Source organism: Crotalus tigris, unplaced genomic scaffold, assembly GCF_016545835.1.
Source record: "Crotalus tigris isolate CLP2741 ecotype Arizona unplaced genomic scaffold, ASM1654583v1 scf7180000017739.2905288, whole genome shotgun sequence".
NCBI classification, from domain to species: domain Eukaryota; kingdom Metazoa; phylum Chordata; class Lepidosauria; order Squamata; family Viperidae; genus Crotalus; species Crotalus tigris.
The window spans coordinates 1,238,236-1,265,639 of record NW_024096605.1 but is presented as its reverse complement, the minus strand read 5'-3'; the positions used below and the strand labels follow the sequence as shown (position 1 = coordinate 1,265,639).

At 40.6% G+C, this 27,404-nt stretch overlaps 1 protein-coding gene and 1 long non-coding RNA gene across 15 annotated transcripts; one reads left to right on the top strand and one right to left on the bottom strand.

The window, feature by feature from the left end:
• Positions 1-1,638: 1,638 nt before the first annotated feature.
• On the bottom strand, positions 1,639-9,203 carry LOC120306483. 14 transcript variants are annotated; one of them, XR_005556314.1, is made up of 13 exons: positions 7,951-9,203; positions 7,751-7,822; positions 6,521-7,352; positions 5,741-6,441; positions 5,581-5,652; positions 5,217-5,493; positions 5,078-5,127; positions 4,690-4,988; positions 4,006-4,588; positions 3,862-3,932; positions 3,661-3,741; positions 3,204-3,343; positions 1,639-2,995 (listed from the first exon to the last, which is right to left on the bottom strand). It is a non-coding gene; the product is annotated as an uncharacterized LOC120306483 (long non-coding RNA). The 14 variants fall into 14 exon arrangements; XR_005556316.1 differs by lacking the exon at positions 3,862-3,932 and having other exon boundaries at positions 4,006-4,076; positions 4,465-4,588; XR_005556313.1 differs by having other exon boundaries at positions 3,204-3,373; positions 3,862-4,588.
• A 9,258-nt stretch (positions 9,204-18,461) lies between these two features.
• Positions 18,462-21,100, top strand: LOC120306460. Its single transcript, XM_039339739.1, has 2 exons — positions 18,462-19,402; positions 20,406-21,100. The coding sequence occupies exons 1-2, from the start codon at positions 19,016-19,018 to the stop codon at positions 21,084-21,086; spliced, it is 1,068 nt and encodes a 355-aa protein (XP_039195673.1). The 5' UTR covers positions 18,462-19,015; the 3' UTR covers positions 21,087-21,100.
• The last annotated feature ends 6,304 nt before the right edge of the window (positions 21,101-27,404 follow it).

Sequence of the window (27,404 nt, the reverse complement as noted above, 5' to 3'; positions counted from 1 at the left end):
TGCTTCTTGAGTTATGAGTGCTCCAACTCTGGAGGTTTCCTGGGCAATGATTTGTCTGGAATAATATAGGGTCTCCTGCTTGAGCAGGGGGTTGGACTAGAAGACCTATGAATCTATGATTCTATGAGATGACAAAGAATCCCCCAATGGCTGGGTTCACACAACCCACTTAGCCAAGTCAGGGAAAGACGTAGCCACAGCCTTCATGCAACGGGCTCAAATGAATGGCTTTCTTTTTAACCGTCTTCATTTAGTTGCCTTTGTATTATCACTTTGAAAAACTTTTTTTATTCTATGGTAAGCCACTCAAAGTTGTATCAACGAGATGGGCACCATTAAAATTTAATAAATAAATAAAAGTGGTTCATGTGAGATGGGAGGGGTGGGCTTGTTTGGGGGGGTTTCTAATGCGCTGCAAACACATATTTGTGGCAGTTTGGGGTCAGTTCATGAACAAAAGCAAGCAGGATGGACACACCATAGATCAGGAATGGGAAGAAGAAATTACAAGTGGTTATTAATTAGTGAAGAATTTATGATGGGTCATTAATTAATAAAGGAACAATGACTAGTCCCTAATATATCAATGAAGAAACTATAACTGGTCATTAAGACCAGTTTTGAATGGTCATTGATAAAGTAAATACCGTACTTTCTGGCGTATAAGACGACTTTTGAGAGCGTTGAAATAGGCGCCAAACTCAGGGGTCGTCTTATACGCCGGAAATAACGGTAGTTTCTGGCATATAAGACGATTTTCTAGGCGTGCGACTCGGTGTCGATCGTCTTATATGCCAGAAATAATGGTAGTTTCCGGCGTATAAGATGACTTTCTAGGCATGCGACTCGGCGTCAAAGTCGGGAGTCATCTTATACGCCGGGTCGCCGTATACGCCGGAATATATGGTACAAGTAATCATTGATTAATTAGTGAAGCAATTGTGACTGATAACTAATTAATTAAGCAAGTATTACTGGTCTAATCATTAATCAATGAAGAAACTCCATGGTAATTAATTGACATTATAGTTGTTAATTAATGAAGTAACTACAACTGGTCATTAATTAATGAAGTAATTATGAGTGGTAATTAATTAATAAATAAACTACAACTGATCACTAATTAATTAATGAAGAAATTATGAGTGGTCATTAATTGAGAAATTACTAGTGGTTATTAATTAAGATAGGTCTCCCTTCACTCTCCTTCACTGGTGCAGGCGGTCTAGATATCCTGTCCAGAAGAAGATGGGGACAATTGTCTGGCTACTACTCTTAGTTCCTTGTCCTCGCCTAGCCTAGGTTTGGGTCCAGCCTGCCAGGCACCAACCCTGCCCTCCATGTATACGCCCATGGGCTGGCCTGCATGGAGCACAATCTGAAGTGCTTCCTGAGCAAAATGCACAATCAGCAGGGCACCCTGGGGGCCAAGGCAGAAAAAGAGAGGGATCCCCTGAATCTGAAGAAGTGAGGCTCGGACAAACTGCACATCACTGTCTATGAAATTGCTGACAGTGAGCAGCTGGACCCGGCCCGGGGCAGAGGACGCAAGCAGAAGCTCAAATACATAAGAGAACTTTGACCAGTGGGACAGCTGGCAACCAAAATGAAAGGGATTTAGAAGTAATTGTATCATGATTTGTCTAGCAACATTTATTAGGAATAAATTATGAATCAAATTGAAATGAGTCCAGGTAGACTTCTTCTGTACGCCAGTCAGATCATTGCAAAACTGGGTGCAATGCCAGGTGTCGGGGCAGGGTGGCAGAGAAGCCCTCACGGATTGCTGTATGTTCAGAGGTCTCCTCTATGCTCATGCTCAGTTTCTTTCTTTTTTATTTTCATTATTCTGTTGGGGAAAATCAGCTGCCCACAGCCAGGTGGAGTTGGGGAGACTCTAAATCGGTGTTCCTCCAACTTGGCGGCTTTGAGATGTGGGAACGTCAACTCCCAGAATTCCCAGCCAGCTTTCCAGATTTGTTCGGTTCAGATTCATGGCTTGTGAGGACTCTACGCTCATTGGTTAACACAATGCAATATCAAGTGGTTCTGACGCATTCAGAAGTAATTGCATATCATGATTTGTCATGCAATATTTATTAGGATTAAGTTATGAATCAAATTGAAATGAGTCCAGATAGACTTGTTCTGTTAGCCAATCAGGTCATTGCAAAGCTGGGTGCAGTGCCAGGTGTCGGGGCAGAGAAGCTCTCACAGACTGCTGCTCAGAGAGTCTCCTGGATTTCCAGCTTTCCAGCTTAATTCAGTTGAGATTCATGGCTTGTGGGGACTCTACGCTCATTGGTTAATACAGTACAGCAGGGGTCCCCAACCTGTGGGCCATGGCCCACTACCGGGCCATGGCCACTTGGCCACTGGGCCGCATGAAGTGCTGTCCCAAGCATCCCGCTGGCGCTGGTATCACTCTGCCCCAAGCATCCCACCGGTGCTAGCGCCACCCCTAGCATCCTGCCAGCATTAGTGCTGCCCCACCACCGAGCAGCCCCATTTACTTGTGCACATGTGCTTGTGTGTGGCCATTTGTGTGTTCGCATGCGCTCATGTGAAGCCATTTGTGTGTGCACATGCACTCATGCACAGTCCATGTGTGCGTGTGTGCACGGGGCTCATTTTTGTGCATGCACGCAGCTCATTTGTGCGTGCGCATGTAGCGGTGCCTGCCTCTCTTTCCAGGCCGCCAAATCAAAAAGGTTGGAGACTTCTGCAGTACAGCATCAAGTGGTTCTGGTTCATTCAGCAATCACACAATGAAATGGCTTGGGTCCCACTGCAATCGCTGACTTCAGATCACTCAACAGGGGATGTTGGTCTGCTTGGAGGCCAAGAGGACACGATGTGCTGAGGAGGGTCTCTTCCGTCTTCATCATCCATTGCTCCTTTTTTCTTCTCTTTAGTCAGGTCCAATTCTCAGATACTGTCTAAACAAATCCATGCACATTTTGAGAGGTGGTTTGCCATTGCCTCCTTCCTAGGACTGAGAAAAAATGATTGGCCTAAGGTCAGTGAGCTGGCCTTCTGCCAGAGGGAGGAAGGAAGGAGAGAGGAAGGAAGGAAGGAAGGAAGGAAGGAAGGAAGGAAGGAAGGAAGGAAGGAAGGAAGGAAGGAAGGAAGGAAGGAAGGAAGGAAGGAAGGAAGGAAGACGAAAGGAAGGCTTTGATGCCTAATGGAGGACTAGAACTCACCATTTCCTGGTTATTGGTCAAAAGTCACTCAGTCGTCTGTTGTGTGTATTGTAGAAGTAGAACTCATGGTTTACTGATCATCTAGCCAAAGTCATAAAGCTGCCGGTCATATATATTGCAGGATTTGAACTCACCATCTCCTAGTGATTGGCCCAAAGACACTCAGTCAGCTGTTATGCAAATTGAAGAAATAGAACTCACCATCTATTTGTGATCTGGCAAAAGTGATTCAACTGCCTTGTGTGCGGGTTGCAGAAGAAGAACCCACTGTCTCCTGGTGATTGACCAAAAGTCCCTCAACTGCTGATCCTGGGTATTGGAGGACTGGAACTCATTATCTCCTGGTGATTGGTATCAACTGACCTTTTTCTGTTCATCTGTTCAAACTGACTCAGCTTCCTGTTCTGTGTATTATAGAAGTAGAACCCACTATGCCTATTGTAGGATTAGAACTCACCATCGTATGGAGATTAACTGAAATTCACTCAGCCGGCCATCCTGTGTATTGTAGGAGTAAAATGGACCATCTATTGGTGATCTGCACAAAGAGATTCAGCTGCCTGTCACAATTATTATAGCATTAGAATTCAAAATCTACTACTGATTGGTCCAAAGTAACTAATCCACCTCTTATGCATAATATAGGAGTACCACTCACCTTCAACTAATGACCAGCCAAAGTCACTCAACCGCATATCATGATTATTGCAAGAGAAAAACTAACCATACCTATTGCAGGAAAAAAAAACTCAACATCTCTAAGTTAACAAGTTGCCCATTAAGCGAATTCAGTAAAACTCACCTTCTCCATGTAATTTCTTCAAATCATTCAGCCAGTTACCATGTATGTTACAAAAGTAGAACCCACCATGCCTACAGCAGGAATAAAAGTTACGGAATCTTGGTTATTGGTTCAGTGGCAATAAGCTCGGTTTCTTGCATCATGTAGGAATAGAAATCACGTTTTCTTGTTGAAATGCCGAAGCTCACTCAACCACTTATCATCCACATTACAGGAATAGAACTTACCTCTTCCTGGTGGTCTCCCAAGGTTATTAAGCAACTATCATTGATTTGGTAGGAAATAGAACTCACCATGCCTATAGCAGGAATAGAACTTACGGTCTCGTGGTTATTGGTCCAATGCCGCTAAGCCACCTATTTTGCATATTGTAGGAGAAGAACTAACCTTTTCAGGGGATCTGCCCACAACCACTTGAGCTACCATGCACACATTTAGCAGGAATAGAACTCACCATACCTGTAGCAGGAATAGCAGTTACCAGTTTTTGGTTATTGGTCCATTGTCAATAAACCACCTGTTTTGCATATTGCAGCAGTAGAACTCATCTTTTCCTGGTGGTCAGCCAATGTCACTCAGAAGCCTGTCATCAGAATTGTAAAAATAGAACTCACTTTTTCTGGTAACTAGCCCAAATTCACTCAACTGTATGATTGGGTATTACAGAAGTAGAACTCACAATACCTATAGCGGGTATAGAAGCTATCATCTTTTGGTTATTGGTGCAATCTCACTAATCTCCCCAGACATCCATATTACAGGAGGAAAACACACAATTCCAGGTGATCTTCCTAAACTCACTCTGTTGCCTACATTTGGAATTGCAGGAGTAGGACTCACAAAACCTGATGAAGAAAGAGAAATTGCTGAATTTTGGTTATGGGTTCGGTATCAATAGACTGGATCTTGTATAAGTTGTAGCAATAGAACTCACCTTTTCCGTGAGAAATACCTTTGGAATTGCAGATATGGAACTCATATACCTATTGAGGAAAGTAAAATTACCGAATCTTGGTTATGGGTTCAGTGTCAATAGGCTGGTTCTCATATATCTTGCAGGAATAGAACTCACCTTTTCCATGTGAAATATCTTTGGAATTGCAGCTGTGCCACTCACGATGCCTATAGAAGAAAGAGAAATTGCCAAATCTTGGTTATTGGTTCAGTGTCAATAGACTGGATCTTGTATAAGTTGTAGCACTAGAACTCACCTTTTCCATGTGAAATATCTTTGGAATTGCAGCTGTGCCACTCACGATGCCTATAGAAGAAAGAGAAATTGCCAAATCTTGGTTATTGGTTCAGTGTCAATAGACTGGATCTTGTATAAGTTGTAGCACTAGAACTCACCTTTTCCATGTGAAATATCCGAGCTCACTCAGCCATTTGTTATCTGCATTAAAGGAATAGAACTTACCTCTTCCGGGTGGTCTCCCAAGGTCACTCACCCATTGTCATTGATTTTTGTAGAAGTAGAACTCACCATGCCTATAGCAAGAATAGAAGTTATCTTTTCTTGGTAATTGGTCCAATGCCGCTAACCACCTATTTTGCATATTGAGGAGTAGAACTAACCTTTTTTGGGGATCTGCCCACAACCATTTGAGCTGCCTCTTGTGGATTTTGCAGGAGTGGAACTCACCATGCCTGTTACAGGAATAGAAGTTACCGTGTCTTGGTTATTGGTCTAATGTCACTAACTACCTGTTTTGTATATTGTAGTAGTAGTACTCACCTTTTGCTGCTGGTCTGCCCCATGTAACTCAGAAGCCTCAGGTGCTACTCATGATGCCTATAGAAGAAACGAGAAATTGCCGAATCTTTGTTATTCGTTCAGTGTCAAAAGACTGGATCTCGTATATCTTAAAGGAATAGAACTCACCTTTTCCATGGGAAATACCTTTGGAATTGCAGCTGTTCCACTCACGATGCCTATCGAAGAAAGAGAAATTGCCGAATCTTGATTAATGGTTCAGTGTCAATAGACTACCTCTCGCATATATTTAAGGAATAGAACTCACCTTTTCCATGGGAAATACCTTTGGAATTGCAGGAGTAAAACTCAGAATGCCTATTGCGGAAAGTGAAATTACCGAATCTTGGTTATTGGTTCAGTGTCAATAGGCTGACTTTCGTGTATCTTGTAGGAATAGAACTCACCCTTTCCATGTGAAATACCTTTGGAATTGCAGGAGTAGGACTCACAAAGTCTGATGAAGAAAGAGAAATTTCTGAATCTTGGTTATTGGTCCAGTGTCAATAGACTGGATCCCGTTTATCTTGAAGGAATAAAACTCACCTTTTCCATGTGAAATATCCAAGCTCACTCAGCCACCTGTCATCTGCATTACAGGAATAGAACTTACCTCTTCTGGGTGGTCTCCCAAGGTCACTCACCCATTGTCATGGATGTTGCAGAAGTAGAAATCATCATGCCTATAGCAGGAATAGAAGTTACCTTTCTTGGTCCAATGCCACTAACCACCTATCTTGTATATTGAGGAGTAGAACTAACCTTTTGGGGGATCTGCCTATAACCACTTGAGCTGCCTTTCGTGGATTTTGCAGGAGTAGAACTCACCATGCCTATTACAGGAATAGAAGTTACCATGTCTTGTTATTGGTCTAATGTCACCAACTGTTTTGCATATAGTAGTCGTAGAACTCACCTTTTGCTGCTGGTCTGCCCAATGTCACTCAGAAGCCTGTCATCAGAATTGTAAACATAGAACTCACCTTTTCCTGGTAACTAACTGACATTTAGTCAACCATATGACTTTGGAAATATAAATAGAACTCACGATACCTATAGCAGATATAGAAGTTATCATCTTTTGGTTATTGGTGCAATCTCACTGACCACCCTGTCATCCATATTGCAGGAGGAAAACACACAATTCCAGATGATCTTTCTAAAGTCACTCAGCCACCTACCTTTGAAATTGCAGGAGTAGGAGTCATAAAGCCTGTTGAAGAAAGAGAAATTGCTGAATCTTGGTTATGGGTTCAGTGTCAATAGACTGGATCTTGTATAAGTTGTAGCAATAGAACACACCTTTTACATGTGAAATATCCAAGCTCACTCAGCCACCTGTCATCTGCATTACAGGAATAGAACTTACCTCTTCCGGGTGGTCTCCCAAAGTCATTCACCCATTGTCAAATTGATGTTGCAGAAGTAGAAATCATCATGCCTGTAGCAGGAATAGAAGTTACCTTTTCTTGGTCCAATGCCGCTAACCATCTGCTTTGCATATTGTAGGAGTAGAACTAACCTTTTGGGGGGATCTTCCCACAAACACTTGAGCTGCCTCTCGTGGATTTTGCAGGAGTGGAACTCAGCATGCCTATTACAGGAATAGCAGTTACCGTTTCTTGGTTTATTTATTTATTTATTTATGAGACATATACCGCTTTAAGTGCAAGCACTCTCTAAGCGGTGTACACCAGTAAGCAATGTGTATATATATATATATATATATATATATATATATATATATATATATATATTTACATTGCCCCCAACAATCTGGGTCCTCATTTTACCTACCCCGGAAGGATGGAAGGCTGAGTCAACCTTGAGCCGGTGAGATTTGAACCGCTGACCTGCTGAACACAGTTAGCTAAAGTGGCCTGCAGTACTGCACCTGTCTTGCATATTATAGGACTAGAACTCACCTTTTCCTAGTGGTCTGCCCAATGTTACTCACAAGCCTGTCATCAGAATTGTAGAAATTGAACTCACCTTTTTCTGGTAGCTAGCCCAAATTCAGTCAACCGTATGACATGTATAATCCAGAAGTAGAACTGACAATACCTATAGCAGATATGGAAGTTACCATCTTTTGATTATTGGTGCAATCTCACTGACCACTCTGTCATCCATATTACAGGAGGAAAATACACAATTCCAGATGACCTTCCTAAAGTCACTCAGCTGCCTACCTTTGGAATGGCAGGAGTAGGACTCACAAAGCCTGTTGAAGAAAGAGAAATTGCTGAATCTTGGTTATTGGTTCAGTGTGAATAGGCTGGATCTCGTATACATTGTAGCAATACAACTCACCTTTTCCATGTGAAATATCCAAGCTCACTCAGCCACCTGTCATCTGCATTACAGGAACCTAACTTACCTCTTCCAGGTGGTCTCCCAAGGTCACTCAGTCACTGTCATTGATTTTGCAGAAGTAGAAGTCACCATTCCTATAGTAAGAATACAAGTTACCGTCTCTTGGTTATTGGTCCAATGCCGCTAAGCCACCCATTTTCCTTATTATAGGAGTACTAACCTTTTTCTGGGGATCTGCCCACAGTCACTTGCGCTGTCTCTCACAGAGTTTGCAGAAGTAGAACTCCCCATGTCCGTAGCATGAATAGAAGTTAGTTTCTGTGGGCTATTGGTCCAATGTCATTAAGCCACCTTTTTTTCATATTATAGGAGTAGAATTCACTGTTTCCTTGTTGTCTTCCCAAATCACCTAGCATCCTGTCATCAATATTGCAGGAATAGAACTCAACTTTTTCTGGTGATCAGCTCAAAAACACTCAGCCACCTGTCATCCATACTATATGAGTAGAACTCACCTTTCCCAGGTAAATCAGCCATTGGTCATTTGTATTGCAAACTAGAACAATGTCTATAGGCTAATGTTGTGTGTGTTGTAGGAGTAGAATTTACCTTTTCCAGGTGAACTGCCCATGGTCACTCAGCCGCCTGTCATCTGTCTTGCAGGAGTAGATCTTTCCTCTTCTTGATGGTCTGCCCAAGATCACTCAGCAGCCTGTCATCAGCACTGCATGAATGGAACTTACCTTTTCCCAGTGATATGCTCAAAATCACTCAGCCGCTGTCATCGGTATTGCATGAGTAGACTTCACTATGCCTATTGCAGGAATAGAAGTTGCCCACTCTGGATTATTGGTTCAAAATCACTAAGCTTTCTGGTGATCTTCCCAAGTCACTCAGCTCCCTGTCATGGAATTGCAGGAGGAGAACTCAGCATTCCTATAGCATGAATAATCAATCAATAAATCAGAATAGAGCTGGGAGGGACCTTGTTGATCTTCTAATCTAACCTGCTGCTCAAGCTGGAAACTCTATACCATTTCAGATAGGTGGCTTTCCAGTCTTTTCTTAAAAACCTCCAATCAAGAAGAACCTGCATCTTCTGAAGGCAAGCTGTTCCACTGGTTAATTTTCCTCACTGTTAGGAAGTTTCTTAATTCCAGGTTACTTTTCTCCTTGAATAGTTTCCATCCATTGTTTCTTGTCTTGACTTCTGGTGCTTTGGAAAATAAGGTTGATTCCCTCTTTGTGGCAGCTGCTTAAATACTGGAATACTGCTATCAAGTCACCCCTAGTCCTTCTTTTCTCTAGACTGGCAATACCCGATTCCTGAAACCTTTCTGCATATGTTTTTGTCTCCAGTCCCTTAATCGTTTTTGTTGCTCTTCTTTGCACTTTTTCCAAAGTCTGAACATTTATTTTGTACCGTGGTAACCAAAACTGGATGCAATATTCCAAGTGTGGTCTTATTAAGGATTTATAAAGCGGTACTAATACTTCATGTGATTTTGATTCTCTGCTTTTGTTTATGCAACCCAGGATTGATTTATCTTTTTTGGCTACTGCCATACACTGCTGGCTCAGGTTTAAGTGATCATTCACTAGGACTCCAAGGTCCCCCTCACAATTTTTTTTTTTTTTTAAGCCAGGGCATGCGTAATCTGTACTTGTACTTTTGGTTTTTCCTGCCTAGGTGTAAAACCTTGCTTTTCTCCACATTAAATTTCATGTTGTTGGCTAGAGCCCATTGTTCAAGTCTGTCAAGATCTTTTTGAATCCTGAGCTTGTCTTCTGGGTGTTGGCTATTCCTGCCAGCTTAATGTCATCTCCAAATTCCATGAGATGAATTCCCCTTCTATTCCCTCATCTAAGTCATTTATGAAGATATTGACGAGTACTGGGCCATAATGGAGCCTTGTGGTACCCTTCTGCTTACTTCCCTCCATGTAGATATTGTACCATTAAGGACTACTCGTTGAGTATGGTTTGTCAGCCTCTTACAAATCCATCTGGTGGTGATGCTGTCTATTCCACATTTTTCTTGTTTTCCAAGAAGTAGGTTGTGATCTACTTTGTCAAATGTCTTGCTGAAGTCTAAGTATACTATGTCTACAGCATTTTGCTGGTTTATTAATTTAGTTATTTTGTCAAAGAATGAAGTAAAATTGGCATGATCTGTTTTTAACTACTAGTTATGACTTTCGCTACTAGTTATGACTTTGTTTCTAGATGTTCGCAGATCTGGTTTTTTTATTATTTTTTCCAGTATCTTCCCAAGTATTGATGTTAGGCTGACTGACCTGTAGTTTCCTGGGTATATTTTCTTGTTATTTATATGTTTAAAGAATTTTTTTTAATTATCTTTGACTTTTGTTGCAAGTCTTTGTTCACCCTGAGCCTTTGCTTTCTTAACTTCATCTTTGCAGATTTGGGCTATCTGCTAATATTCTGCCTTAGTTATGTGTCCTTCTTTTCATTTTTTGTACTTATTCTTTTTGTCTTTCAGTTTATCATAGTGATCTTTGTGCAACCATGCTGGTTTCTTCTTGGATTTCTTTTTCAATGTTATTGTGTTTGACTGGGCTTTTATGATCATATTTTTCAGAGTTTCTTATGCTTCTTGAGTTGTTTTGCCTTTTAGTATTTTTATCCATGGAATGTTTCTTTGGCTCTCACTGAGTTTGTTAAAATCAGACCTTTTAAAGTTTAAGACACTGGTTGGATTATATTCTACTTCTTGTGTTTGCATTGTATTGAATTCCAGTATGACATGGTCACTCTTACCCAAGGTTCTGGCAATTTCAACTCCTTCTATCACTTCTCCTCTATTAGTAAGAATTAGGTCGAGTATAGCTTTTCCTCTAGTTCCCACCTCTACCTTTTTTGGATGACAAATTTGTCAGCTAAGTTGGTTAGGAATCTGTTCAATCTTCCACTTGCTGCAGAGTTTGTCTCCCAGTTGATAACAGGATAGTTAAAGTCTCCCATTACTACTGTGGTATGTTTCCTACATACATTTGTTAATTGATTAGCAAAGAGTTCATCTATTTCTTCTGCTTGGTTGAGTTGCCTGTAGTATATGCCTATAGCAATGTCATTCCCCCCCCCCTTTTATATTGACCCATATGGATTCTAGGAGGTTTTCATCCTTGGTTTTGTGTATTTCTTAGAGATGTAGTGATCTTGTATATATAATGCTACTCCACCTTCTCTTTTGTTAGGTCTGTTTCTTTTGAACAGTTTATATTCTTCCATCAGTACATTCCAGTCATGAATTTATTCCCACAATGTTTCAGTGATGGTAACTATAGCATATCTGTCTTCATGTACTTGTACTTGTTCCCTAAACTTTGAACATTAGTGTATAGGCATTTGAGTCCTTTATGGATCTTGGATATGTTTCTTATATCTTCTACTTTGTTGCTACAATTTCAGTTTTTTCCATCGCCCTCTACTTCATTATGTTTTTCATTTTTTATTTCTTCTTTCTCTTTATTCCCTACTTTCTTATGTGATTGGTTATCTAGTGATTTTTGCTTGGTCTAAAGGTCATGAAGATTGGCCCCTGTCCTCCCTCAATTTGATTTAAAGCTCTTTTGATAAGATGAGCCAGTCATTTTCTGAATATATTCTTTCCAGTTCTTGTGAGGTGCAGTCCATCCCTTGCCAGTAGCCCTTCATGTAGGTAATGCAGGCCATTGTCTAGGAAGCTGAAGTTCTGTTGACGGCACCAGTTTTTAAGCCAGTGGTTTGTTTTTAAAATCCTTTGCTCCTCATTGGATGTTGGTCTTTTGTTGGAAGTATAGATGAAAACACCACTTGTGCTCCTAATTCTTTAACTTTCTTCCCTAGCTGTTTGCAATCCCTCGTTATTGTTTTCAGATTCATTGTTGTGTCATTAGTCCCCCATGTGTAGGAGAAGAAAGGGTAATAATCCACGGGGTTGATTATTTTATTAAGGTACTCAGTTACATCTTTGATTTTTGCTCCAGGGAGACAATATATCTCCTTAGATTGGCTGCCTGGTCTACAGACTATAGTTTCTGTTCCCCTAAGAGTTGAATCTCTGATCAAATCTCCAATTTTTTTCTTCGGGAAATCTGGGATACTTTTTTTTTCCTGTCACAGGAATGCTGGGTTATGCCTGTTTTTTTTAGAAACTATTGATGAATGCTCTTTTGTGGATGTCTGCATATTTTCTTCCAGAGGGAGGCTATGAAAGCGATTGTTCAGTTCCAGAAGGGCTTAATTGGAATGGGCTAGGGTAGATTGTAGGGTTTTGGTTGTAAGTTGAAAACTACCTGTAAACAGGAAGAAAATCCCACTCCCTTCTTTTTTTTTTTTTTTTTTTATTAAAAGTTTTATAAATTTTACAAAAAAGAAAAAAGAATACAAAACAAGAAACAACATATACAAAAAAAATAAAACTAAACAATACATATATAAAAAGAAAACCCCCCACCCCTCCCAAACCCCCCCCCCTCCCTTCCCCCCCCCTGAGCTTCCCAGAGCAGAATATAGGCTTAAGAAGTAAAAATAAAAATTAAATTAAGAACTTTATATTTATATATATAAAAAGATTATCTATAATATATATAAAAATAAAACTTATGAAAAAACTATATAATATTTTTGTATACCCAATCTAAATTGTATAAATTTTATCCATTTATCCCAAACAGCAAAAAACTTCTCTTGCGTTTGTTGCTTTAAGAAAGCCGAAATCTTTGCCATTTCCGCCAGATAAGCTACTTTAAGAAACCATTCCTGCAATGTAGGCAAAGATTCCTTCTTCCAATATTGTCCTACTAACAGCCTAGCGGCTGTAATCAAATTTAACATCAATACAACCTCCTTTGTATCACAATCTGTAACAATACCTAACAAAAATAATTGCGGAGTAAATTTTACCCTCCTTCTAAAAATTCTCTGGATATTCCACCATACTTTGATCCAAAATGCTTTTATCTCTCTGCATGACCACCAAATATGATAATAGGAAGCCTCCTTATAACCACATCTCCAACATTTGGGTTGCACGTCAGGGTACATATAAGACATTTTTTGTGGATCAAGGTGCCATCTATAAAACATTTTATAAAAATTCTCCCTTAAGTTCTGTGCTTGTGTAAATTTGACATTTCTCACCCAAATATTTTCCCAGGTGTCCAATGAGACTGGCTCACCAAAATTCTGCGCCCATCTTATCATACAATCTTTAATTAGTTCCGTTTCTGAATCCAATTCAACTAAAACCGCATAAATTCTCTTAATGTGGGTTTGTCTTGAATCCTTCACTTGCTTAATAAGATTTTCATCTTCTCTAAGAAAACCCACCTTACAATCCATCTTCCATCTGTCTAGTAATTGCCTATATTGGAACCAAGAATAAATAAAGTTTTCTTGTGCTAACTCTTCCCGTGATTTTAATTGCCAGTTTTGTCCATCCCATTTAAGTAACTGTCTATAAGACACCATGTCCATTTTAACCCCTCTTTTTATAGCTTCTATCGCATGCCAAGGTATAGCCCATAATGGTACTTTGAAATCACTTTTATAATATTTTCTCCAAATCCTAAGTAAAGAAATTCTTAAGATATGAGATTTAAAAGCCCAATCCATTTTTTTATTGAATATTAAATAGGCATGCCACCCATAAAGTAAATCCCATCCCTCTAGATAAAGTATCTCAGAATTTGTCAAATTTACCCAATCACTGATTAAGTGTTAAAACCACCGCATCATAATATAATTTCAAATTTGGTACCTTAAGTCCACCCCTCTCACGGAAGTCTTGCATAATTTTAAACTTAACCCTTGGCTTTTTCCCTGCCCAGATAAATTTATTAAGACCCTTCTGCCACTCATTTAAATTAATCTCATTTTTCAAAATTGGTAACATTTGAAACAGAAAAAGAAACTTGGGTAAAATATTCATTTTTATCACTGCAATTCTTCCCATGAGGGATAATTGCAACTTTTCCCAGTTCTTCAAGTCCTTCTGTACCCTGACCCACAACCTTTCATAATTATTTTTAAATAATTTTACATTAGAAACAGACAACATCACCCCCAAATATTTTACCTTATTAACAATCTCAAAACCCGTCAGGTTAGTCAAAATCTGCTTCTCCTGACTAGACATATTTTTAGGTAAAATTTTGGTCTTATTTACATTAATCTTGAAACCAGAGACCAAGCCATAATGATGAATCAACTGTAATAAATTTACTACAGAATAATCAGGTTGCGACAAAGTAACAACCAAGTCATCCGCAAAAGCTCTTAACTTATATTCTTTTTTATTAACATATATTCCTTTAATTTCCTGAGACTCTCGAATTTTGATCAATAATATTTCCAATGTTAAAACAAACAACAATGGCGATAAAGGACACCCCTGTCTAGTACCTTTCTCTATTGTGAAAACCTCCGAAAGACCTCCATTAACAATAAGTTGTGCTGTTTGTTTTTGATATATTACCTTAAGGGCTTGTAATATATTTTCACCAAAATTCATTTCTTCCATTACTCTTAGCATAAAATGCCAATTCAATTGGTCAAATGCTTTTTCAGCATCTAAAAATATGAGCCCTGCAGGAACTTGGTTGTTCTTATCTAAGTATTCTAATAGATTAATAATTTGTCTAACATTGTTTTTCATATACCTTCCTGTTATAAACCCTGATTGATCTTTATGCACAAGATGATGCACCACCCTCATAAGCCTATTTACCAAAATTTTTACAAATATCTTATAATCCACGTTTAAAAGAGATATAGGCCTATAATTTTTTGGTAAAGTAAGATCTTGATCCTCCTTTGGAATCAATGATATAAAGGCACTACGCCATGAAGGAGGAATCTCTAAACCCTGTAAGATACCATTAAAAAGATCATTTAATGGTTGGATCATCTCCTCCATTAAAGCTTTATAATAAACAGCTGTTAACCCATCCGTACCCGGTGCTTTCCCTAATTTCAATTGTTGAATTGCTGAGGCAATTTCCTCCTTAGTAATTAAGCCATTAATTTCATATTTCTGATCCTCAGTCAGTTTAGGAAAACTTGCCTCAGCTAAATATTTATTTATATCTAACAATTGTACATTAGTAGATTTATATAAGTTTTGATAATAATCCAAAAAAGATTTTTTAATTAATTCCTTCTGAGAAACTAGTTTACCCTTGTAATTTATTTTCTCTATTATTCTCTGTCTCTGTTTCTTTCTTAATTGATAAGCCAACCATCTCCCCGGCTTATTAGCATTACAAAATGTATTTTGTTTCATAAATAATAAGTTGGTTGCAGCTTGATCTGCTATCAACATATTAAATTGTGACCTTAATAACTTTACAGATTCTTTAGTACTTTCATCAGAAGGATTTAGAATCAAAGCCCTTTCTTTTAATTTAATTTCATCTTCAAGTTCTCTACGTTTCTGAATCTGATTTCGCTTATAAAAATTATTCATTTTTATCAAAACACCGCGCATAAATGCTTTACCTGCATCCCATACCATTGACATTGAAGTCCCCTTGTACATATTCAAAGCAAAATAGTCCTTTAAACACTCCTTTAATTTTTGAACATTCTTCTCTTGTCTAAACAAATTTTCATTAACTCTCCAGGATCTTCTTTCCTCTTTCTCTTGAATCAGCTCCATCCAAACTGGACTATGATCCGTCAGTGATCTAGGAAAAATCTTTACATTCTTTACTTTGTTATACAAGTCCGTGGTAATCAAGAAAAAGTCAATTCTTGAAAAAGATTGGTGTCTATCAGAAAAAAAGGTAAAGTCTCTCTCCTCTTGGTTACGTTCCCGCCAATAATCCCTTAATTCCCAGTCTTCTTTCATATCAAAAAAGGCTTTAGGTAGCCTTGCTTGTTTAAGAAAAGGAGAGGAACCTTTCTTGTCCCTTTGTGTATCTAAGACACCATTCCAATCACCCATTAATACCACTGATCTATAATCAAGCAATGTTATTTTTTGATGTAACTGCTTATAAAATTGTTCCTGTTGTTGATTTGGAGCGTAAAGTCCAACTATAAGTATTTTCTTACCATAAATACCAAGTTCAATCATCACATATCTCCCCTGGGGATCTGATTCTACCAGACAAGCTGGTAGGTTTTGTTTAACATATATAACAACTCCCCCTTTCTTCCCAGGAGCAGAAGATATAAAATGAGATCCCAAACGAGCATTAACTAAATATTTCTGATCTTTAAGTAAAATATGAGTTTCCTGTAAGCAAATAACATCATTAGTATGTTGCTTCAAATAATAAAAGATTTTTTTGCGTTTCTGAGGAGAATTCAATCCATTAACATTCCAGGTCAAAAACTTTGCCATCTCCCTTGGCACGCAGCCTGGAGAAGACACCATCAAACTCTGAAAGAGCTGCGTGTGTTGCATAACTCTTGGGTCTTGCTCCTCCCACCGGCGGTGATGCACTTCCAGGAGAACTCTCTTTAGGCTCTTTTTTACGTTGCTCCTTCTCTTTACGCTTATAGGCTGCACGGGTCATCCTCTGCTCTTTAACCTCCGTCTGGCGTTGCTTTACAGCTTCTATCATCCCAGCGGAAACCAAATCTAATGCCTCAGATTGCTGCTCAACTTCCTTGCCACTCAGAGATTTCCGACCAGATGAAGTTGAGCCTGCACCCAGGACCGAAGTATAAAAGTCTCTAGCTTTGTCAACTGTGTTCAATCTGTAGCGTGTCCCAGCATGGCTCAAAACAATACCCATCGGAATTTCCCATCTAAATGGCATCGATCTAGCTTTAAGCTCATTGGTTAAAAAAGCAAAGTCTTTCCTGCTTCTTAAAATTTTGGATGGGATTTCCTTTAGAATGATGACATCTTGGGCAGCAATCTGAAATCTTTTATTGTAAAAAGCTTGTATAATCTCATTCCGCAGGGACTTCTTTGTAAAATAAATCACCACATCTCTAGGCAAGTTCTTCTGCTTAGCAATCCAGGAGTTGAGCCTATAAATTTTTTCCACTTCTCTCTGTAATTCTCCTTTATCCATATCCAAGGCCAGCGCCAGATCAGTAAGGACCACCTCCACCAGATCTTGATTCACATCTTCCTTGAGGCCTCTGATCCTCAGGGCATACTCCATTTGTCTGTACTGAAACATCAGAATATCTTCTTGTGAGGAGTCCACCTTCCTTTCCACATCTTGAATTTTGTCATCCAAAGAGTCAACTTTGTCTTCCACTTCCTCAAGCCTTGCATCGAGCTTAACCACCACAGTAGCCAAACCTGAAACAGCTGCCAGTATATCTTGTCGTAATTCATTATTGTTTTCTTGCAATTTAGTCTTTATCCCCGTTATCTCTTCTTTGAGATCAGATTTAATTTCTGATTTAATCTGTGAGACAAATTGATTCATTTCCTCTCTCATTTGAACTACAATCTCTCCCATTATACCTCTAACCTCTTGTGCTGAAAGTCCAGATAGAGGAGGGGAGGGTGGTGGCTGAGCCGGTGGTACATGTTTAGATTGTTGTTGTAACTGTGCAGTGGAAGTTATAGGAGAAGAAATAACCTTGGGTATTGAGGAAGGCTGCTGCCTCTTTGAAGCCATTTTAAAAAGCACAATTGTCACTTCCCTTTCCCCTCCAGCCAGGAAGGGAGGAGGGAAAAAAAGGGAAAAAAATTTTTTAAAAAGAGACAAACTATAGTCCTTGAAAGTCCAGAGTAAATCCAAAGAATAAAAAATAAAAGAACAAACAATTCAAAAGAAAAAATTCTAAGCCGAAAGCAAAAGTAAAAGCAAAAACCAGTCCTTAAAAAGGGAAAGTAAAACAAAAGAGAAAGGAAAAAAAAAACTCCAACACTTTCAAAGCGCCATCTTAAATCCTTTCACTAATATAACAAAAAAAGGAAGAATAATAGTAGAAATCAAAAAATAAAAAAAAATAAACACCTAAATTATAACAAAAAATCCTTTAAACTGCTCCGTCCGTTTAAAAATTACTCACCAGAATGCTATAAACACGGAGATAGAAGCGGCGGTTTCTTTTGCTTCCTAGGAAGCAAAAACAGCTGGGAGGCGGAGATCAGCAGGAGCTCCGAGGGAACACTCCTTTCACCCCCTCTAGAAACAAATCCAGAGGGGGTTCAGGGGTTCTACCTCTATCCCTGCACTCTCTGTCCCTTCCCTTTGCCCGGGAAGGGATTTCCGAGCCGCGGGCCAGCTGATGCACGTTGCGCTCCGCGGCTCTGACACTTCCCCAGCTGGACGGCTAAAAGCTAGCCGCCATCGCCGTCGCCTCACACCGGAAGCTCTCAATCCCACTCCCTTCTGACACTGATGATATTACCTAGTTGGGTAATGAAATGCCTGCAAGAAAATAGCCAAGCTCAGAGAGCGTCAAGAACCTCAAAGTCTATTCCTCCTCCTCCTTTTAAATGATTAAGAGTTGAAAAAAGATTAAAATTTGAAAAACAATGGAAAAATTGAAAAAAGAAGTTGAAAGTGGCTCACTCGCCTGTAGTGTGTATTGCAAGACTGCTCACTACCTTCTGCTTATGGGCTCAAAGTCATGAAGCCGGCTTTCTTGTATAAGGTTTGACATGAACTCACCTTCTACTGCTGACTGGTTCAGTCACTCAGCTGTCATTCATTTTGTAGGACTAGAACTCACCTGCTCTTGGTGATTGGCTCAAAGTCCCCCACCTGGCTCTCCTGCCTATTACACGACTTTAGTTCCCTGTCTCCTGGTTTCTAACCCATTACTTTGATCTCTAAAAAAAATTGGCTGTCATTTAGAGAGATCGTGTGGGCCAACCTCTCTCAACTGGCTAAGCACCTGAGCCAAGGTAGCAACCTTCTGGCAACTTCCCTGAAAAGGGAGTGTCTCCTCAGCCCAGCGGTTGTTGCTTAGACAACTGGCCTAGGTGTGGGTCATCTTTGCTGTGATGTCATAATGGAGGTAGGGGAGGAGTTAGAGGAGCCTGTAACTGTCAGGGAAGACCAAGTGATCACCATCCAGGCCAGCTCCTTGCTGCCAGAAGCTGCTGGCATGGCTTCCCAAAGCCTCCGTGGTCACATCTACCTCTACCTACTCATGTCCTTCTTAGTGGGGGGGTCCAAAGTCCCCTGTGAGAAGCACCTGCGCTCCCGGAAACCCCTGCTGGAGTCCCTGCAGTGGGAGGCCTACTGGGTGCCCCTGATGATCATCCTGGGTGGCTGCTGCGCCATGGCCTGGAGCATCCTCTTCATTGCCTATGACGTGGGCCGGGAAGGGGGGAAGATGCTGCCACAGATCCCTGGTGCCCAGGAGGAGGAGCAGAAGGAGGGAGGGGCCAGACAGGTGAGCCTTGAGGAGAGAGCCTGGAAGGCAATCTGGGGAGGGGGCAAAGAGGAGATATTAACATCCAGGTCTCCCTGAAGCCACTAGGAGGAGAAACTGATCACCACATGAGACGTGTGTTCACATGACACACTGAAACTGATACTCAGCCCAAGAATCCTCCCTGGCTGCATTCACAGTGTATGGAACACTCGGAGATTTAAGCCTTCTTAATTTATCAGAATATTTTAGATGGCTATCTGCATTGCATAAAAGAAGCTGAGGCACCTAATACACAAATGCAAAAATATTAAGAAATAGATTGATTTATTTTAGATTTTAAAAAATTACAGCAAAATTACTACCTCACCAGTGCCATAAGTTCACTGTCTGAAGAGACACACAGAGAGAGATACACACACATAAACATACATGCACATACAAAAGTAAATTGGGTAGAACCCCCCCCCTTTTTTTTTTTTACAAGGGAATAAAAAAATCTTTAATGCTACTTTCCTTCCCTAGAACCATTCAGTCAAGCATTTAGAACAGGGGTAGGCAACCTTGGCTCTTTTATGACTCGCGGACTTCAACTCCCAGAATTCCTGAGCATAGCTGGCTCAGGAATTCTGGGAGTTGAAGTCCGCGAGTCATAAAAGAGCCAAGGTTGCCTACCCCTGATCTAGAAGGTATTCAATGCATTAATACGGTGTTTTTCAATCGCAGCAACTTTAAAATGTCTGGACTTCAACTCCCAGAATTCACCAGCCAGCAGATGGAATTTGTCTGGACTTCAACTCCCAGAATTCACCAGCCAGCAGGTGGAATTCTGAGAGTTAAAGTCCACAGACGCTGGCTGGGGAATTCTGGGAGTTAGAATTCACCCATCTTAAAGCACACTGACTGGGGAATTCTGGCAGCTGAAATCCTCAAATCTTAAAGCATGCTGTCTGGGGAATTCTGTATCTACTGAAAAGATGATCTTCAAAATCCCTAAGCCTGGTATCCTTTCTTCCACCAACAGGCGCCTCCAGAGGAGACAAAGGAGGATGCTAACCTGCTAGAAAGTAAAAACTCAAAAGAATTGCTTGGGACTCCACTGGAGATAAAGCGATCCAGAGAAGGAACTGAGCTGAACCAAAAAGGATCCCAAGAGGCGATTGGGAGTCCCCAGCAAAGTGAAGAAAAGAAGGGAGCCAAGGAGGGACTTGAAAATCAACTGGAAATCAAAAGATTCCAAGATAGGGCTGAGAATCAACTGGAAAGAAATGGATCCCATGAAGGTGTTGGCTTCCCTTTCTCGCAGGGAGCAAATGATTCTGCCTCCTTTAGACCCAACCAGGGGGAAGACCAGCCATGTGGGAAGCTCTGGGTCACCATGGAGAAGGAACTGGAGAGGCTCTTGCAGCTGCTGCGCTTCTGCCGGTCCTCTGGGCCGGGTCCCTTGGTCGAAGGGTCTCTGAGCCCAGCAGTTGAGGAGGCCACACCCCCTCCAGCCACAGAGACTCCCAACCCTGTAGCGGAGGAGACCCTGAGTCCTACCCTGCCACAAGAGACACCAACCATCCCATCTGAGGAGGCTCCGAGGTCAGCCAGCTCCAGGCAGAGTCCAGCTACAATGCACCTCGTCATCTGTGGCCTTCCCAGCAGTGCATGTCTGAACAGGAGCCAAAGAAGAAGGGACAGGAGCAGAGGGCGTAAATAAACTCCACATGCTAAGAGGTTGTAGTGGCCTGCTTTCCACAAAGCCTGGCTGGGAGTGGTCATCCCATGCCAAACGTGACGTATGAGTGGCAACCATCATCTGGTCTCTTATTAAAATGGGCCAAATTGACTTTGGAAGGGGACAGGAGACTGCAAAGAGATCTCCACTCTGCTTGAAGATACAAGGGTGAACCACTTCCACATAGTGGCCCAATAAGTTATGAACACAGGTCCTAAGGCCCTACCTAATCTAAAAATGCCCCCTTGGGTGGGAACCCATCTGCAAAGCCCTTTAAAATATCCCAACAATGTTCAGGTTAGTCATGTGGATGACACTATTTATAACTGTCCCGAGTTATGCCCTTGATGGGCAGGATCCACTACAGTTGTAACTCAAGGACTACCTGTATAATATATCATTTTAGCTCTAAGTAATTAAAATTCTAAGTCTCCCAGTGTGATCTTATATTGGAGTGACAATAAAAACAATGAAATAAATAAATACAATTCTATATATAATTATCTAATTCAATATAATGAAATATGGGACTCATTTGTACAAAATGCAGTAAGTTAAAATATGATAGTTATATAAATGCATTAGATATACATACGAACTTGAATAATAATTTTTTAAAAAGCTAAGTAGAGCATTACAAAAATTAGGACTAAAATGCAATATACAAATAAAGTACAAACTTACGAAGTACAGTGACCATATTTTCTTGGGAAAAAATAAAAGCCAGACCTAAAATGGGGCAAAACTAAAAGAGGTTCATAAGGATAGGGAAAAAATACTATGTTTGTAACTTTGCTTTACAAAGGAAAACTCGAGCAAAACCAAGAAAATCAATAATTAAATTATATTTAAAGAACAACTTTCTCAAATAAAGGCTATAGGGTCATTGTAGTTATAATTAATAAACTCCCCCTTCAGTGTCCCTAGAATTGGTGTTACACAATCAAAATGACTCCTGCTCACCAACACACCGGGGGGGGGGTGTGTGCATTTCTCCCATATTGGAGCAATCTTCAAGGACCACCCCTAGGAAAGCAAATTGCAATCATCCAGCTTCAATCTGACACCCTATCAAACATGTTTGGCACAGAGTACACACACACACACAAGTGTGTGGCAGCCGCCAAAAAAGCCAATGCAATCCTCAGATGCATTAAAAAGAGGGATAGATTGAAGATCACGTGAAGTACTAGTACTGCTTTACAAAGCCTTAGTAAGACCACACTTGAAATACTGCATCCAGTTTTGGTCATCACATTATAAAAAAGATGTTGAGACTTTGGAAAAAGTGCAAAGAAGAGCAACAAAGAAGATTGGGGGTCTGGAGACTAAAGCATGTGATGAACGGCTGCAGAAATTGGGTATGGCTAGTCCAGAGAAAAGAAGGAGTAGGGGAGACATGATAACAGTGTTCTAATATTTGAAGGGCTGCCACAAAGAAGAGGAGGGAAAGGGGAGAAATTCCACTTATTTTCCAAAGCATAGAAGGCAGGACACAAAACAATGGATGGAAACTAATCAAAGAGATATCCAACCTAGAACTAAGGAGAAATTTTCTAACATTGAGAACAATCAACCAGTGGAATAGCTTGCCTTCAGAAGTTCTGGGTGCTGCATTATTGAAGGCTTTTAAGAACAGACTGGACAGTCACCTGTCTTTTGGTTGAGCTTTATATTTTTATATATCTCCTGCTTAAGTTTTATATTTTGATATAAAACTTCTCACAGCTATAAATACAAACAGTCCCACAATTATATGAAGTCTAGCAACCTAAAGTAACACCCCACACATCTAATGAAATACAATAAATCCTAATTTACAGAAAAGTTTAATGCAATTCTACAAGAATTAGTATAAGAGGAGAGGTGGGCTAGCCTACAGTAGCAGAAAATCATATTTGATGAAGTGAAATGAAGCTTATAAAACTTTGGCTGTTTAATAAAGTATGTTACTGTGTTTGAAAAAGATACAGTTACATTTCCCTTGATTTTAAAGCAGGAAAGAAATTCTGTTTTATACTAAAATGAAGATAAGGGTCAAAAGTGGCTGTTATTTGGATGTGGAAGTTCTTACAAGAAGGCAACGACAAACCTCTTTTACAATATATTATTACCAAGAAATTAACCAACAAGATTATTAAATTAACAAGCATCTAACCTAACCTGAGGCACTGTAATAATACACTGTAATCTGTACTTCAGTGTTTCTCAACCTCAGCCACTTTAAGATGTATGGACTTCAATTCCCAGAATTTCCCTGACTGGTACTGTAATCTGTACTTAGAGTAACCTTGGTTGAGTTCACACAACACATAAAACCTGGTTCCTGAATTTATCCATTTTGGGGATTGGCTCAACCCGTGCACAAAAGTGCACAAAACACCAAACAACTGACTATGGTATTGAATTGAATCGAATTGATTAGTCACACAAGGAATTTGTCTCTAGTGCAGAAGCTCTCAATGTACAGAAAGTCCTCGACTTACAACAGTTCATTTAGTGACCATTCTAAGTTACAACGGCACTGAAAAAAAGTGACATGATCATTTTTCACACTTACGACCTTTGCAGCACCCCCATGGTCATGTGATTTACATTTGGATGTGTGACAACTCACATTTATGACAGTTGCAGTGTTCCAGGGTCATGTGATCAGCTTTTGTGATCTTTTGGCAAGCAAAGTCAATGGGGAAGCCAGATTCACTTAACAACGGTGTTACTAATTTAACAACTGCAGCTGTTCATTTAACAAACGTGGCAAGAAAAGTAGTAAAACATGACAAAACGCACTTAACAAATTTCTCACCTAGCAACATAAATTGTGGGCTCCATTGTAGTCATAAGTCGAGGACTACCTGTATATGCAAAGCAACAGAATAATGATAAGCATAAGCATACCAATATGGATATATAGATATGGTAGTTTATGAGAGAGGTGCTGCTTGGGCATTTCCCCTATGCTGCGTTCATGTGTCTGAGAGGGATGTGAGGGGAGGAAGTAGGATGGTAAGAGAGGAAGTAGGATGGTAAGAGGAGGAGGGGAGGGGAGAGAGTAGGAGGGGAGGAGAGAAAGAGGAGGGAAATAGGGAAGGTTTAGAGAGGGTGGACGCAGCCTGGGGGGAATGGGCAGGCGGTACCAATGGTCATGAATTTATTTTATTTTGTAAATTGTATCTTGTATTTTGTATGATGAATAAATGGAAAATAAAAACTTTTTAATAATAAAAAAGCATACCAATATGAAGGAATTCATTCAGAATGTTCCACAATTTTTCCCCAGATTCATCTCTGGTTCTTTCATTATTGGAACACGCACACAACATATGATTATCACCAGCCTATGTTTTAATAAACACGCACAACAACCAGGATGACATCAGTTCACACTTCCGGGGATTTCTTATATAATTAAATCTACACCTGATAGCAGGTAAGACGCACAGAAATACAGACCCAGCTGGAATGTGAAGTGGGAGAGACAGGACTAGGATCTTCGCCTCACCAAAACAATCTGAGAGAGAAACTGGCTTTGAGGAAGGCAAGAAACATCCAGAGGCACAATAGCATGGAAGGTTTTTTGGTTCAGGCTGCTCTGCTTTTCTGTTTCACAAACAGCTCCTCCAATCATTCAGGCAGGCTCCTGGCAGAAGGTTTGTTTGACACAGTTATATAGATCTTCTGTTTCTTTGATAGGGCTATCAGTCCTGGGAGATTGATAGTACTGCCAGAAGAAGCATACAACAAATAATAAAATTTGTGGGTGAATAAATGATAAAAGTAAAGGCTTGAACACTCCCCCCCCCACACACACATTCAGGAGACAAGGGATGGCTGGTTTTTCTGCTGGCAGGAAAGGGAAAAGATGGCGGGGAATTCACCAGCCATGGTTTTGAAACTACCCTGCATTAAATTGTATTTTTTTTTAAAAAAAAACATCAACCCATGTCTACACAAATCTATATCCAACTTGAAATTCTCTGGCAAACTGAAGCTTAGTCCAGTGTTACAGATGTGCACTGAACATAATGCGCTTCTTAAAAATGATGATGGTTGTTCATTATAAGTCTTGAAATGATTTGTTGAAGTTTGGTCTCACAGACAGTTTATGGAGGAACATTAACTAGTGTTGAATCCAAACATTTTTGTTTGTTTTTTTTTTAATGTTAAAAATCCACCAAGGCCTAGTTCTGCTTAGCTTCCAAACCCAGACAAGATTGGCCAAGGATTGCCATATGCCAATAATTTCAAAGCAGAAAAGCAAAATAAATAACCGGTTCAGTTAAAGGTTATTTATCTGGTCCTAGAGCCCATTGTTAATCCTGTAAATGCCTGATTGAACAAGAATTTCTTCAACAAGAAGAATAGTTTGCAATAGTGGCAAATATCTATAGTTCGGGTGTAGGATGAAGGTGAAGGTTTGTTCTCCGAGCTTATGGGTTGTTACCAGTTTAGGTAACATCTTCAGCAGAGTTTAGGAGATGTGAATGTCAGTGTTCTTCTGTGTTCTTCTTCTTATAAAACAGAAGAACTAAGGTGACCAACCGTCCTCCTTTTGGGAGGACAGTCCTCCTTTTTTGAGTTCTGTCCTCCCTCAAAAAGTGTCCTCCTAAATGTCCTCCTTTTCCATATACCATCCTCCTTTTGGGAGGACAGTCCTCCTTTTGTGAGTTCTGTCCTCCCTCGAAAATGTCCTCCTAAATGTCCTCTTTTTCTATATTTGAAGACTTATCTGCAGGGCTTTTTTTCCCTCATAGAACACCCAGAAGGCGTTCCGGGACCTTTTTTTGATGGTTTTTTTCAACTTTTGCCTGAGCTGTGCTACTCCCCCTATTGGCTTTCGAAAGCCAATAGGAATTGCTGCTGAGCACGCCAAAACACCCAGGCGGCAAACTTTGCACGTGCAAGTTGCAGGAACTTTGCACCCATCACTGCTACCCAACTACACATCTCTTACTTAGTTCCGCAGATAGCTGGAGAAGACTGGAGCGGTAAGTTTCTCTTGATCTTCCTTGTTCAGTTGTACACGGGGATGCACAGGGTAGGCAGTGGTGCTGGGGGGTGGCTGCAGGACTGGAGCCAGCGCGGCTGGTGCTTTGTGAGCCATGGGGCCGGCTCTACAGGGATGCGCAGGGTGGGCAGTGGTGCTGGGGGGTGGCTGGGGGGACAGCTGCAGGGCCGGAGCCGGAGCAGCTGGTGCTTTGCCTTTGCGAGCCATGGGGCCAGCTTTACGGGGATGCGCAGGGTGGGCGGTGGTGCTGGGGGGCGGCTCAGGGCCGGAGCTGGCTCGGCTGGTGCTTTGCGAGCCACGGGGCCGACTCTCCACGGCAGGGCAGCGGTGCTGGCGGGGCGGCTGTGGGCGGGGGCGCGGCGGGCAGTTGACCTTCTATGGGCCGCGCCAGCTGGTGGTCTACGCAGTGCTGACCTGCGCTGCCACCACCTCACCCTGCGCATCTACGTGGCCATCCTGGAGCGCCTGGCTCACAACACCTGCCTCCGCCACCCACCCCCGCGCAGTCCAGCCATGTAGATTTTTGGACAAGTGAGAAATCGAGATTGAATGTTGATATTCTAGCTGCAGCACTTGCCGTAAAATTCAATATGAAGGATATTTCTTGTTCAGATATTTCCAATATATTGTTAGAAGATGATACATTGACAAAAAATATTCAATCAATGGAAAAGTACTCATTTAAATAATTAATAGGCATGTAAGCATAATTACAATATAAAATTTTATTGTTACAAATGTTTTTTATTATGCATTGATCATATTATAGTATATTCTGTATTATTGTTGCAATAAATACAATGTTTCTTTTATTTACGATATTTTTTTCTTCAATTTATTCGTGTCCTCCTTTTTGTTGTAAAAAAGTTGGTCACCTTAGAAGAACACCAACACTGACATCTCCTAAACTCCACACTGAGGATGTTACCTACTGTAGCCTGGTAACAAAATGTTTGGAAACCAACTCATAAGCTTGGAGAATGAATCTTCACCCTCAAGAAGAATAGTTTTGGGGTCATCATTTGAGAGAGAAAGTTCTTATTGGGATGATGACACCAAGAATTCCCTACTCCTGGCCTCTATACTAAAAGCCAAATCCACCAAGAATGCCATAGGAGCATTCTTGAGTTAATCTTGTACATGAGTTAATCTTCATGTACAAAGTGTATTGTATTGGAGAAACAATCACTTAAGTAGGTGGTCCATAAATCATTTGGGGTTTTGAAGCTTATAGCAATACTTTAATTGAGCCCTGCAGTTCATAGATAACCGATGTGAAACTCTCCGGACTG

Coding starts and splice junctions, on each gene's coding strand:
- LOC120306460 (XM_039339739.1), top strand. CDS start 19,016: ATGGAGGTAGGGGAGGAGTTAGAGGAGCCTGTAACTGTCAGGGAAGAC. Junction 19,403..20,405: donor AGGAGGGAGGGGCCAGACAG/GTGAGCCTTGAG, acceptor TTCCACCAACAG/GCGCCTCCAGAGGAGACAAA.